This window comes from Xenopus laevis, chromosome 3L, assembly GCF_017654675.1.
Source record: "Xenopus laevis strain J_2021 chromosome 3L, Xenopus_laevis_v10.1, whole genome shotgun sequence".
Taxonomy (NCBI): Eukaryota; Metazoa; Chordata; class Amphibia; order Anura; family Pipidae; genus Xenopus; species Xenopus laevis.
The window spans coordinates 56,928,954-56,945,179 of NC_054375.1; the positions used below are offsets into that span (position 1 = coordinate 56,928,954).

Genomic DNA, 16,226 nt, shown 5'->3' on the forward strand with positions numbered 1-16,226 from the left:
AATGAAAGCATTACAATTTTTTCTGTAATTTTAAATTGTTTTCATTTTTTTAAAGGACCAATATAATAACATGAATGGGGTCTATTTATTAAAGTTTAAGCAGACAAGTCACAACAGTATATGCTCAAGTTCTAATAGGAATTGGGTTTGTGTTTTTCTGCTTTTCTTTCTCTGTAAACCCTTTGATAAATATCCTGAAAGTTTTTTTCCTGTAAACCCTTGTAATCAGTAAAGTTCAAATGTTTTGTATGAATATAGATTTATAAATAAATAGAAGTTATAAAGCTCATCTAAGCACAATCTAATATGGGCAAGAATTATATTTTAAATTACCGTTTCAGAATTGCTTTATTGATGTTCAGCATCTGAAAGATATTATTAGGGAAGTTATATATAGAAAATGTATACTAAATATTCCAAAAGCTCCTACAAATACAGTATTAATAAATACAATATATGGTTAAATAAAGTTATTTGAAAAACGAAAGAATCCCCTCCTTATCCAATAACAGATCTCTGGTGTATTTTGTATTACAATCCTATTGATTCTTATTGCTGTTAGGCATTTACCTAGAAGGTCCACGGTTATATTGTCTTCATTGCTGTCATAAGAATTGAATCCATTACCATCAGCAGTGTGACATACAGTAAGAACAGTAAAACGAATTAATCTGAGTTTAAAAATACATGCAAGTTAAAAAACCCTACAAACTATTCAGATTTAATTAACATAAATGTTAAAAAAAACCTGAAACATTCTTGTTTAAAATTGATTCACATAGAGAGCTGCATCTGGATTTTATTCATTTGCTTGACCCCTCTTTTCCCCTTCTATGGTTAGGAGGGCTATGGATAATAAAAATATAGTACCTGTATTGGTGGTTAGGGCTGTTGTAATAAACTCAATGCATTAACTGGGGTCAATAGATGTTGGGGGGGGACATATTCCACCCTCAACCCCTGGCTACATGAATTGGGGACAAATTATAAAAAATCATGTTTTACCACCATAAATTTGAAACAATTGGAGTGAGATCAACTAAGAAAATAAATATCCTCAGTCTCTACATATGATGTGTGCCATCTAAATAAAAGACAGGGGGTCATACAATTGCCAGTGGGGTAAATGGTCAGCGGTTGAACCTAAACCCCCTTATGAGGAAGAAATGGGGAATGAATCAATGAATATGCCAATAAACCTGTTAAATAGAATATGTGGGGTAACAGGATAGCCAGTCAAAGCCATCAATCCTAATTTGTATGCAAGTAAACAAATAATTTTAATAATAAGATAAGTCCCTTTTATCATTCATTAGAGAAAAAAACACTGGCCAATCACAGTCTAAAGGAATTTCAGCCAATTACAAAATGATAATGCTACCTTGTGATTTATCAAATTTTGCAGGGGCGTAACTACAGAGGAAGCAGACCCTGCGGCTGCAGAGGGGCCCAGGAGGTATAGGGTGCCCCATGAGGCCCTATTTATTGATTTACAAATTCAACATATATTGGTAAAACAGGTCAGCCTCTGGATTTGTTGGGACCCTAAAATGAATTTGCTGTGGGGCCCAGTAACATCTAGTTATGCCACTGATCTTCTGATTCATGTGTTGCAGCATAGGGGTTTAATCTAATTAAGGATCATAGGAAACGTCGGCCATCTTCCTTTAGCTTTTCAGTTCTAAGAATCTTCTCAGGCAAGATATGAATTTACCCTTGTGGTCTAAGAACAATTTTTGAACATATTTAGTGCACTGCTAGTAAGCATTTAAGGTAGGACGGTGTATATGCTAATGCTGGGCTGAAAAGGACAACTGCAATGTTATTTCAGCTTCTCATTGTTTCCAATGCATTTGTTAAAATTTGCAAATTTTCTAAGGTTTGTCAGTTTCGCTCATAACTAGTCCCGACCACTGATCTATGTCTGGACCCCACTAGATAGAGGCACTGTGGTAAGAAACACAAAATACTCCTATGGCAGGGCTCACACTCCCATGACAACTGGTGTGCTCCAGCATGGGCCATGTAAAGCTGCCCTAAATTGCTAGACGGGTGTTTAAAGCCACTAGTACCTTTAGATATGTTTTTTTTTCATGCTAGTCTCAAACATTATTTATTTTTAAACATAAAAATACATATTTTAAATATTTCAGAAGCTCATTGGTTTCCATGAACTAGTGGGTATTTATTCACTATGTCATTAATTGCATAGGGTTTGGTTATATGTGGAAATCAATAGGGGTTTTTAGCTTTGACAAGTAGTGCAGACTGACTCTGATCTGAATCTAACATGACCAAGCTGTAGGGAAATTGTAATTTGAAAACAAGGATATCTGCCTTTAAACATGGTGTTCCCTTTTGGAATGCCCAGGCCAACCCAAGTTTTTATTAGTAAATGCCAGAACTCCAACTTGGCCAAGTCAGCACTCTGTACAGTCAAAATATAGTAGCACAAAAAAAGATGAAGACTAATTTTAGTGCACTGTGACACTGTACTGACTAATTATAAGTTTTATTCAGTTTCCAAGTGCATATATTAAAGCAGATTTTTTGCAGATCTTGACAATATGATTTATTAATCACACCTAAATTACAAATCCTAACCTACTTGGAGGGAGGATGGAACACTTCCTTTTAGAAAGCATCCATATAATGGTTACATTTCAGTTCTTTAGAAAACAGTTTTGCAAATCCTACCATGTACATCCACATACAAATCATTGTTAACAAAGTTCACCATGACCTACATTTTTTTCTGAGGATTTGAGGATGCAATAGGGAGATTAAAACGTATGAAAAAGGTGTAAACAGTAGGGTAGAGATTAGAAGTGGAGAAAGGGAAAGCCATCGTTCCCCCAGACCACACACTAACAGTGGAGCTTCCTTCTGTAATTGTTAGACAATGTTTAGTGTCTCTTTTCTATTCCCTTGTAAAGCCCTTGGATGCAGGACATTTGATTGGCACTTGTCATGCCTGATAAAGACGAAGATGCTGGAGAAAGAGATAGAGCAGCCTGGGATAAATTTAAGAAGGAAAAGGAAGATCCCATCTTTGTGCTTTGTCTAATCAGGTTATTTAAATGTGGACAGTATCTGTAGGTAGCTGGCACTCTGACACAGCTTAAAGGATTGTTTAAAATCCAAGCCAGGGACTTTGGAACAAAAACCCCATAAAGTGTTTGCAGCCCTTTATACTATAAATGCCAAATGTAAGACTTTTTTTTATTTAAAGATGGGCCTCGGGAAAGTGTTTTACAACATGTATAATATATACAAACACACATTGTGATGCTAACGAAACAACTGAATGCTACAGTCCCCCAGTGGTTGAAACCAAAAAAGAAGGAGTACTGCCTATATGAAGTTTGTACTTGTAGGGTTATTGGCCTCTACTGAAACTAACCCTCCACTTGCACCTTCGTCAGATTGAAAAATTAAATTCTATACTGGGACAGGGACTGATGTAAATGATTTCAAAGGCACTTCATTTAGAGATTAACTTTTAGTATTGCTGAGACAATTGAGTTTTAAGATGGTTTTGAATTGGTTTTTGTTTGCAATTATTTGTGGCTATTCAATTTTTTCTAGCTATAAAGTTAATTTTAGCATTAATACCATCTTTTAACATTCTGGAGGTGATTTACTAACATAGTTGCAAAACTGCACAAGTGCTGTTAGTTACCAATCGTTACTTTGAATTAGTATACTTCTAGTTAGAAAATTCTAATAATGATCTGAGATATGTATATATGCACAAGTATGAATAATAAAATGTAATGATTCACTGATTTTAGAGTGCAAGTCCTTCTGAGAAATATACAGTATATATATATATATATATATATATATATATATATATATTTCTTATGTTATAAAATGTAGATATTTTGTGTCTTTCAAAAGTTATTCCATCAATTTGCTGGTCTGTTTAAACAGTTAAAAGTACAATGTTTCATTTAATTTTAATATTTATTTTTATAAGACTCTTGGGGGCACATTTACTAAGGGTCGAATATCGAGGGTTAATAAACCCTCAATATTTGACCCTCGAGGTAAAATCCTACGAATTCGAATATCGAATTCGTAGGATTTACCGCAAATCCTACAATCGAACGATCAAAGGAAAAATCGTTCAATGAAGTTTCGAAGGATTTTAATCCATCGATCAAAGGATTTTCCTTCGATCAAAACAACCTTAGCAAAGTAATGGGGAAGGTCCCCATATTCTAAAATTGTACAAGTATGTAGTGAAAGTTTTTTTTAAAGAGACAGTACTTCGACTATCGAATAGTCGAACGATTTTCAGTTTGAATCGTTTGAATCGAAGTTGAAGTCGTAGTCCAAGGTCATAGTAGCCTATTCGATGGTCGAAGTACCCAAAAAAAACCTTTGAAATTTGAAGTTTTTTTACTTCGAATCCTTCACTCGAGCTTAGTAAATGTGCCCCTTAGTAAAATTTTTAGTAAAATTTCAAAATGTATTATGAATGCATAAAATTGTATTTATGATGATCATCAATAATAATACATAATAATAATATCTTCCATATACTTCTCCCTCTGCACTCCTCAGTTCTGCAAAGTTGGCAACTAGATTATATTAAATGTCCAATAAAAATTTAATTGGATTAAAAATTTTAATCAAAAATAAAATATCCTCTTGCCAGTGGTATACCCTGCCTTTGTCAGGGCCACCTGCAAAAATTAATAAGTTTGGGTGTAAATAGAAGAAACTGTTTTCTGTGCATTAATGCATTGCCTTCCCAAATAATATTAAGCCTGCAATCAAACATCAATAGTATATTATCTTGTTAACCTTTCCCAAAGTGTGATTTAAACGGTGTTTATGAATAGATGATTTTTGTATTGTACCTGCTTAGTGTGAGAGTTTGGTGATCACAATTGTCACAATTGTCACCCTTTAAACATATTTGAATTCTCTGTGCAATAATTACTTTCCACTGTGTCTATTAAGTGTAAATGCTGTTTTTGTAATCGTGGTACTTAAATGTTTCTATTTTATGTTCTAATTGGCATGATCATTAGCCCTTAATTGAATTGCCAGGTGTGTGCAGAAGACATCTTGAGCACACTATTAGGTCCTGGATACTAAATAATGCAGTCAGCCACAGAATGGTAAACTAAAGCTAATCAGCATTTTAAATTAAGGTTGATAGAGACTGAACTGCTAGCATTTGTTTTTAGATGTATATACAGGATGGCTCTATGAGAAAGATACAGCTTTATTAGGTTGGTTTAGACTGATGTGAAATTATCATGAAATGTACTTCTGAATGTAGGTCTGTCCTAAAGCATTTATTGGAAAATGTTACAGTATACAATATATATAAAATTAACTATGTTATTGCCGATATCAAAACACAGTTTTCTGTCAGAAGCCACTTCCCGTTCCAATGAAATGATAAGCACTATGTATAAAATGTTTCATCAAATGAAAAGATCACATATTGTGCCAACATGTCAACCTGATGAATAATTGTATTAGTGAATGAATATCTTACAATCTAAAAGTTGACAAACAGTACTGTATCTCACAGTACTCCATCTCACATTTCTACTGACATCATGAGCTCAGAATGTCACATTAGCCATAGCTTAGAGACAAAAATTAAATTGCCGGTGTTCTGTTTTTGATGTGACATTGCACAACTCACAGTGAAGTAGCTGGCCCCTTAACTCATTAAAGAAAGGGTTGGATGACTTTCAAAAAAAAAAAAAAAATGAGAAGATACACAGTTGTGTATCTTCTCATAGTGAAAACTTGATGCATGGACTTCTCCAATTGCTCTCTTGGAGTCAGAAGTCAAATTTTTAGGGGTCATTTATCCCTAGGTGACACTTAGGATCAAAAGAACACTCCTACATTCCTCCCCCACTTGCCCCCTTAGAATTGAGTGTGGCCTAATGCAGGCCACACTGGATTCTAGGTGCAGTCTGCAGGTCCCTGGGCTCCAAAATGCCTCAACTAGCAGTTCGGCTAGACTTTATGGAAGTGAGTGAAAAAGTTAAATTAATTCAAAGTACAAAGTTGATGCAGGGACTGCTCCAATTGCACTCTTGGAGTGAGAAGGCACATTTAGGGGTCATTTAAAACCCCATTGGGGTGCAAGTGCAAGAGCACTAAGGGGCACAAGAGTGCACCTATATGCCTCCTCATGCCTGCCCCTTTAGAATTGAGTGCGGTCTAAGGCAGGCTGTACTTGATTTTAGTAATAGTCTGCAGGTCTGTGTGTTCTGAAATGAATCAGCTAACAGTTGGGCTCAATTAGAAATCAACGGCTAAACTAAATGGAAGTCATCTTTTTTCAACCTCTTATACTATGTTATGACAATGCATATGCATTTATTGCATCATTTTGAACCATTATTTTTAGGACAACTATATGGCAAAGATGCTTCCAAGAAAGAAGAGGGCTACGACTTGGAAAGTAATAGAACTGAAGAAGAGCAACTGCCTCCAATAATGAGAAGGCGGCCAGTGAAGATGGACTATAGCATCAAAGAAGAAATGGAAAAACAGAGAATAGCAGAAGAAAGGAGAATGCAAGCAGCATCTATATATTCAAAGCTTCAAAAAGCCAGATCAACAGCAATCCGAGGAACACAACCCATCAGTATCTCTAAATTTGAAGACTGTAAGTCACATCCCACTTCTTTGTTCTTAACATTTTTTTGTGTATTTAATTAAGCTTACTTGTGTTTCTCTTTGTTCTGTGTAGGTAATATATAATATAAATCATATTAGCCATAGAAATTGCTTTATCATAGAAAGAAAGTGAACACAATTAGTGATGGGCGAATTTGCGAAACGGCGCCGGCGTCCTTTTTTTCGGAAATTTTTGTTTGACACCAGCTAATTTTTCGCGGGCGTTTCGCGGATTTATTCAATTCACAGCTGTGGGTTGATATGTTAAAAGACTTATATAACTCTATACCTATTAGGCACTTTACATCTATCATGTCCCTTGTTCTCCTGAACTGTTTCCCATAATCTCAGTCTCAAAATGTCTGCAAAAAATCTCATCAAATTCTGACCGTTTTAAATTTGACAATTTCTTCCCCACACAATCCAACAATAAAGTCTGGGGTTTTAAGATAATCTGTTTATTATGCATGTATACGTACATTGTCCATATGTATTATCCCCTTGTTTTTATAGTGCTAATGAAAAAATTAAATATAAATATAAAAAATGACATATAGTAAATGCCATACTTTAAAAGATATAAGAGCATGGAGATCCCTTTCTCATGCAGTTTATATATAGGTTGATGAATTATGCTATAACTACAAGAGGTTGTAGAACTACTGCTCTAACTCAGACCTGAAGAGGGAATAAATTATGTAACAAACAGAAATAAAAATAATGCCATACAATATATTTTGTAATATTGTAAAACAAATCATATAATTAAAAAAAAAAGCTCATCAATAGTAGGGATGCACTGAATCCAGGATTCGGTTCGGGATTCGGCCAGGATTGTGCCTTTTTCAGCAGGATTCGGATTCGGCCGAATCCTTCTGCCTGGCCGAACCGAATCCGAATCCTAATTTGCATATGCAAATTAGGGGCAGGGAGGGAAATTGCATGACTTTTTGTGACAAAACAAGGAAGTAAAAAATGTTTTCCCCTTCCCACTCCTAATTTACATATGCAAATTAGGGTTCGGATTCGGTTCGGTATTCGGCCGAAGCTTTTGTGAAGGATTCGGGGGTTCGGCCGAATCCAAAATAGTGGATTCAGTGCATCCCTAATCAATAGTGGCTAAAAATTAATAAACTGAGTAAATGATGAAATACAGAGTCCATACAAACATATAGATACATTGGTATTGGTATTAATATGACTAGAGAAGGAAAGAGGTGATAAGGAATTCAGTATTATGATTAGATGAAGCAGCATAGTTAAGGTGGTCATAGATGCACAGATAATATCATACAAATCACATTTTCGGCGCGTGTATAGTGGAAGACAAGTCAACCGATATCGGCAGAAGACTTGGTTATCGGTTGGCTCGTCAATCGGGCCAGCCGGAAAATTTTGATTCGGTACCTATGAAGGCACCAAATAATCGTCCATTGTTAGTGCTGAATGGTCAGATACAGGTATAATTCTATTGTTAATACCTGTATATCTGACAATTTAGCTCTACACGTGTGTACTGAAATGAACAGGAAAGACCGTGATTGTAATGTCTATGGTCACGTTAAGAGACAGAAAAGAGGACAAGGTGATGGCCTCAAGAGCAATGGATCACTGCTAAATGCAGTAGGGGTTAGGGTTATGGTAAAGACCAACTCAAGGAAATGCATATCTTTATGGGGTAGTTATTTCTACTGTTCACAAGTGGAGGTTAAGTGGAGGAAGTATGAAGACCAAGACTTGCAATTCCACTTGCTAAGATCAAGCAGCAGCTACTGGAATGTAATGTTATAAATGCAACACTAGTATCTGATAATAATCTGAGATGTTGTCATTAAAAAGTATGCAAAATATAGTGGATGCTTTGCATATAATTGTTTTACAAATCCACTTTATTATTTTGTAGATATTTGTAGAGTGCAGAGCTCAAGTACTTTGAGCATAGGGGTTGCTGGGCACCCCTGCACTTAAATTTCGGTTAATAACCCTTCAGTGTTTCATTAGTGAGTTTCATTAGTGACTGTAAATGAAACTATAGTGGGGCAGACCCCATGACCTGGAGAAGCTGGAAAGTAACAAGGGGGTTATTGGTGATTACTATTTAGGTTAAATTCCTATGTCAATAAATGGTGATGGTGGAAAAGCCATTGTAATTGACTACAATAGATTTTATGTTACCATTTTATTTATTTATTTTTAATATACATATCATCAATACTCTAACATAAAGAGAAAAAACAGATGCAAGAACTTAATTTAACTCATGTGGACACAATTTTAACAGGGCAGTGCTTGTATTGATTGCAGAGATTTTCTTCTGTTATTTTGGTGGGAGATTCAGCAGCTTGCCCGAGACTACATTAATCTGATAATAGACTTAATACGTATCTATATATAAAACTGAAACGGATTTGCTTGGCAGTTTGGCCAATTTCAGCCATGCTGTCTGACCATCTGGGCATGTGTGGCCAGTCAAAGGGGCATTTTGGCAGACAATTCGGCATTCCTGGTGGATAGATGATTATGGTTTTGCTAAAAGTGAAGTTAAGAGGAACCACAACTCTATGGCTTCTCTTACATTCATGCTTTTAGATGAGCTTGAACAAATGGAATAATACAATGTTGAACATTATTACTGGTTTATCCCCACACTTGTTAAGGCCTCTGCTTTTTAAGAAGACACTCGTTAATATTGTAAACTTAAACCAATAATTAATTTTATTTTTGCTTTGGTGCTGTTTTATAAAAAATAGACAAATAGCTATCTAAATAACTAAAAACAAGCAAATCCTGAGACAAATATCTTTAATCAAACTCCATGAGAAAATGATTTAGAAATTGAATATCCCCCCCCCCCAAATAACTGCTCTTTCTATGCAAGTAGGTCTTGGTGACTGTGGTTTGGGGGGCAACCTATCAAGTGCTAAGATGTAATGAGATAAAGCTAGTTGTTTGGTATTAGTGTGCTAGCTTTGTCTAAGTTGTAGCATATTCAGTAGGACAAATCTTTGTCTTTATTTGACACCCCAGTGCACCTTTTGTGTAGATAATTTCCCATTGGTATTAAGCTGAGCTTGGAGTCGATAGCCAACCAGCTTCTCCGTTTGTGTCATTATTTCCAGCAGACTTGATGCATCTGCAATCAATCCAGCAGGATTTGTGCGTCAGAATTTAGTCTCCGAAACAAAGATTCCTTCCATGTTATGCTTAGTAGTCACTGCTTTTCAATGGATTAGATATAATCACACTTCTACCAGCTGCCTCTAAACTAAACCAGTCCCAGAATGTGATAGCACTAATATTGGCTGCCCTCAGACATGTATATGTAAATCTGTATCCATGAACGTGTCTTTCCCTAGTGCAGAGCAGAAATAATTATGACAACTTTTATGCATAGCTTGAAAAGCAGAAATCCTACATAAAATACAACTGATACTGAAGGGACTTTTTATCTGAGCAGAAATGATACAGACACTCCCCAACATTTAAGTGTATCATATATTAAATGGTGCAAATATATCAAAGTGTCAGTATACCCCCTTTTTTAACATTAGTTCAATGAACAGGAATTGTGCTGAAAATAGTTTGGTTTTCATTAGGAATTTTTTTTCTATTTCTTGCAATAAACAAAGAGAATCAGAAATTAAAAGTAAAGTCACAGTCTACTTCAGGTTCTTTTGCACATCAAAACAAATTAGCAGTCAAGTAAGCAGGGCAGCCATCAGGGGGGGGACAGGGAGGAGAGTTGTAGTTGACCCGAGGGTAAGGGGGGCCCTGCCACGCCACACTTACTTGATTAGCCAGACCCCCCATCTTTCTGAGAGCTGCTGACTTCGGGAAGGTATGGACATTTAAGGGGCCCTAGCCACCAATTTTCTTATAATGTGGGGGGGCCCTGGCCACCAATTTTGGCCACCAATTATTTTTTCTCATGTGGGGTCCTAGCCACCAATATTTTTTAATGGGAGGCCATGACCACAAATTTTTTTTATGGGGGGCCCTGACCACCAATATCTTTTTATTTTTTATTAACATGTGGGAACCCTAGCCACCAATATTTTTTTAGTTTTTTTACTGTGTGGTGGGGGCACCTGTGGGGTGGGGAGGGCGGACCTGTAGGTGGGGCTTGCGGTGGGCGCAGCCTAGGAGGCCCAGGAAATTTTGTCGTATGGGGCCCTGTGATTTCTGATGGCGGTCCTGCTAGTAAGCCTCTGTATAAATAAAGTGCTCCTTTCAACCCAGCTGTCTTTTCAGTGGACTGCTGATTTGGGCTTCACTTTTAATCCCCCCCCCCCAGATTTATGAGGTATTTACATTTTAGCTACTCGATGAGCAGCTAAGGATTTTTTTTATACACAGGTGGTTTCTCTGTCAAGTAGTCTGCAATTGTAGACCTTGTCATCTGCATATCTAGTATAGGTAAATTTAAAACAACTGGACTTGCTGAGTAATCAATGAAGACGTTTCACTACTCATCTGAGCAGCTTCTTCAGTTCAACAAGTCCAGTTGTTTTAAATTTATACTAGATATACCATGACCTGGATGAATGAAAATCTTCATAGTCATCTTGTCATCTGTACTTATTATAAATGATGTGATGAAATGGAATCCACCATTCCAGCACAACTTTCCAATCCCCCTGGCAACTTGTACAGGTCATGTTGGTGATCTAGTGTTGACTTGATGCCATTCTTGGCTTATATATGTAGAAAGTACTCTTCTGAAATAGAATGAATTATTAGGTCCATGCTTCATATGTAGATCAGTGGAGACCTGGAGAAGACCCCTGTGCATTCAGTGCTAAATCATGGGTCACCAGCACTGTAGTTGATCTCTGTATTGCTATACTTTTCTTTCAACATTACAAAGTAGCATTACAAAGATTTTGCTAAACTGGCTAACTATCCATTTTAAAAACATGAAATATTTTGTATGGTAGTAAATGGAAATTTAACAGTTTCAGTGATCAAATAATAATAGATTGAAAAAAAATATTGAATATATATGGACAAGATAGAACAAGAGGGAAACTCACCAGTGATTTTAAGGGGGGGAAATACTTCTTAGCCTGTCATTCAATAAATCAATGTCTTTGTTTGATTTTGAAGTACTGTGTGTTTAAATGTTGACAGTATATATTTGAAACATTAAGGGGGTTATTTATGAAAGGTCGAATTTTAGAGCTTTGCGAGTTTTTATTATATTTTCCAATTTAAGAAAAAACACGAATCGGTGAATTTGGGGTGAACAACCCGAAAACATGAATTTATCAAAAAATTCAAATCACTCAAATTGATCGAGTTTTCGAGCCCACCAAAAAAAAAAAACCTGACCATCATAGAATGGCCTATTCTAAGCAATTTTTTAATTTTATTTATTTTTTATAGTTTCGGAATTATTTGCCTTCTTCTCCTGACTCCTTCTAGCTTTCAAAATGGGTCACTGACCCCATCAAAAAACAAATGTTCTGTGAAGCTACAAATTTATTGTCTTTTTATTTTTACTTTTTATTAGACATCTTTCTGTACTGACCCTCCCCTTTTAATAGTCCCTATTCTCATTAAAATAAATGCATGGTTGCCAGGGTAATTTTAACCCTAGCAACCATATTGCTGACATTGCAAACTGAATTGCTGCTGAATAAAAAGCTATATAACTCAAAAACCACAAATAATAAAACATGAAAACCAATGGCAAATTGTGTCAGAATATCACTCTCTATATTATACTAAAAGTTAATTTAAAGGAGAACAACCCCTTTATAACATTTTCAAATAGTCCAAGGGACCTCTGCCACTGACTTCTACATGAGCTCGACAGGTTTTATCTGGAGCATTTTTGGATTGAACTACTGTATTTCCAGCTTTGGGGTATAATAAATAAGAAAATATATAAGAATAATTCAAGTTTTTTTTAACCCAAAAATTCGAGTTTTTGACTGAAAACTACCCTCTAAAAACTCAAATTTTCAGGAAAACACAGCTCAACCTTTGATAAATCTGCCCTAAGTCAATCCAATTTTTAATACAGGTTTAAAGGCTTCCATGTTGTTAATTTCATTCTAAATATACTGCTTTGATTGCTCCTTAGATAGACAGGGGAAGGGCTGGCCCTTTGGTTGTTGTGCAAGACAAGGGGCGAATAATAATTACATCTGTTTTTTTCTTTCTGGTGCAACAGACCATATACTTTTCAGTGCCACAAACTGCTTTTTTAAAGGGGACCTGTAACCCTAAAAAAGATTCCAAATCATATTTTATCACATTAATCAAGCAAAATTAATTTTAATTACACTATATAAATTATTTGAATTTTGTTTCCTTCAGTCTGGGATGTCCTACTTATAGCAAATAGGTAGGAGCTATTTTGTGGACACTATTTTTATGACAAGCCTTGCATCATCTCAGAATCTTGTTTGTACACCAGAATGGGGGACCTGATGTCCATCCCCATGCCCTGGCTACACAATTAAATGGTTAAGAGAATGGAGGAAATGTGGGGAGTGCAGTGACATCTAGGGAGTGCTGAATGGAAAGTGAAAGTAACTGCTTGCCCCGCCTTTATTCCTAAGGTATAGAGGAGGTGCAGGCAATATTTGATTGACAGTTGAGATTCTTAAAAGTGTTTACAACAGCTGCGAATGCTTTAATAAAAAATAGAATTTGGATTTCATGTTTAATTTGAAAAGGACTTTTATTATACAGTTTTTTATGTCTGGATGACAGGTCCTCTTTAAAGGGGAACTCCACACAAACATAACTTGAGCTTTTTGAAAATTAAACATAATTTTAAGCAACTTTGCAATATACATCAATTAAAAAATATGCAGACTTTTCATGATTTTTAATGGATTGGAACAGTTCCCGAAGCCTAGCCCCCTGCTCTTCTTTGCTGAGCTGGCTGACTACTGTTACTTTGTATCAACAGCCATATGTCCTTAGCCTGCATCCTCCAAACCCCACAATTCCCTGCACACATGATTTCAATAAGGAACGGAACATCATAGTGCAATGCATTGTGGGTTATGTAGTTCCTGCATGCTGTCTGTAAACTGTGGAGAAGTTTTTACAATTTGGAACATCAGTGTTTAGTCCCTCCTTCCCTGCCAGGATTTCAAATGATGCAGAAAGAGAAGAACTGTTAACTAGCTGGATTTCAGCATAGAAAATGGCATTTATTCATACTTTTTGAAGAAACAGGTAATTGTGATGGGTATACTAGGGGTGTCTGTGTTATGTGGGCCTCCTTATCAAGTTTTGGTTTCCCCTTTAAGTTTATTAAAAAGTTTTCACATCTGGCTATAAAACACTGAACATATTTATTTTTTACATTCACTCCCTATTAGGTTCACTATCTACTTTCTACATGTACAAAAAAAAACTTTGTGGACTTCTATCCTTTGTAGTTTATTTATTTATTGTCATGTCTGCTATGATCCCCTGCACCTGCAAGCCACATACTCATGTTACACAGCAAACTTCTTGACACCTTTAGTTATCGTACCAGGTTTCTGAGGCACCTGCTTCAAAGCACCTCATTTCCTTGGCAGACTGAAATGTAGTCTTTCTTTTCAGCATTTACATTTTGGCACTAATAGTTTGTGACAAATCAGAAGCTGTGATTAAGTTTAGGAAACATGTAGTGTCAATGTTATAGTGCTGGCAAGATGGCAAGATATAAAGTGACACCTGCAAATTAAATTATGGTTTGAATTATACTCTCAAATGCAGAATTCTAACCTGCATTTCTGTGGGCTTGATGCCAAATGTATAATAATTTTAAAGGATTATGAGCATGCATCAGCATGGAATACTACAGCGGATAATAAATCTCAACAAAGTGTAAATATATCCCATAGTCACTTAGCAGTGTTTTGTTAGCTAGAAAACCAGTAGATTCTTTTATTGGCGGTAGAAGAGCTGTAAATACAATAAGCTGGCAAGCACAGTAATATAGCATAGAGAATTTGATTTAATGTACTGTCTGCTGTCGGTCTGTCTCAAGTCAAGTGGCCATTTAGTAATCCTCCCTGTTTAAGCAGAAAGACAGCTGCCAATTTATTCTAACGGCAGATATCCAGGTTAAGATCAGCCTGATCTTGAAGAATCTTTTGCGACTTTGGAAATCCAAGCATTTTCCAAAATTCATCTTTTGAGTCAATAACCAAATTTCATAGCCACCAGTCTGACCCATCAGTCCACGTTTACAGCCCAGTGGGATCTTTGGTCAACAGGATTCTATGTAAGGCCCAAAGTTGAATGCAAAGCTGAATGAAGAGGGCATTATTTTGAGCCCATAGGGAAAATAGGCTGCTTACTCTGTCTTTCTGTCTTGAGAGTGCTCATCAGCATGGACATTTAATATTCCAATCTTGAGATGGCAGGTCAACATCTAACCTGTTCTGGATAACAAAAAACAATTTTGTATGGCACATTCTTTTTCGGATGAAAATGATTTGGATAAAATGTTGTGCCTACCAGGTTCAGCTCCTTCTGTAAAGGGCATCTCTATTCATCCAGCTCCTATGTCAATCAACAGAAACAAGAGTGATTTATTTATTAAAAGGAAAAATACCCCCTTTTTTATATGAGCTCAGTTGGAGTTATGGAGTTATTTTATAAAAGCTGCCAACATTTTAATATATTTGTTTACATAGATATACATAATTTCACAGAATGGTAAGCTGACTGTGTGCTCACTGGGGCCAGTTTTCCATCAGACTCTTACAGACTGATTCAAATGCTCCCTAACCTTGTTTCATGTGAAGTGCTGGATTCTGGAACTTGAAGTGTGTCTGCTATTCATAGTGATGGTGCACAGATTCACTAGAAACAAGAGAGACTTAGAATCCATCTCAGAATCCATCACTTCTCAATGGAACAAGGAGATGGAGGGGCTGCATGACTGGGAAGTAGTGTATGTTTTCACTTTAAAATGGATACAGGAGTTGGCTGAGGAAAAACCCTTCATACAGTTTTTACAAGGTGAGGAGGTTCTCCTATTTGTTATGTTAATCACCAAAGATATGGCCTAGCAGACTTTTACCAGAATTGCGGTCACACAGCATGCTCTGTGTTGATCTGTCGGCATCTTCATAGATCTAAAGATCAAAAATGGAAAGTATTGAGTATTGCAACACAATGCTTTGAAGATCTGACACATTGAAAACCCTTAGCATTTCTTCCCTTCCTTTTATATGTATGCTGACGCCCATAAATGTAAACTATGCTTCTTCAAATAAAAAAAAAAAAACAACAGTGATCACAAGGTAATGGTGGAGCCCAGCCTTGAGAAACAAGAAGTTTTAGTAGGGACTATTTTATGATATGAAGCAGAATAGCCATGCTGCTGAAGGCCACACCCTATCAATCTTTTGCAGGAAAGAATGATAGAAGACTATGGGGTATATTTATCAAAAAGTGAATTTAGACATTGCCACAGTCCTCTAGAGTGAAATTCCGCCAGTCTCCATTCATTTCTATGGGATTTTTAAAAGATTGTTTATCAACGGGTAAAAGCGAAAGTTCATCCTTTGATAAATATGCCTTTCAAAATCCCATAA

General features: G+C 36.2%; 1 protein-coding gene across 1 annotated transcript in view; it reads left to right on the plus strand.

Annotated features, from left to right (window-relative positions):
• LOC121401483 overlaps positions 1–16,226 on the plus strand; it is a 93,925-nt gene that overhangs the window by 37,298 nt on the left and 40,401 nt on the right. The window contains exon 7 of the mRNA XM_041586275.1: positions 6,395–6,655. Within this exon, the coding sequence (XP_041442209.1) occupies positions 6,395–6,655 (261 nt within the window). The remainder of the gene's footprint in view (positions 1–6,394; positions 6,656–16,226) is intronic.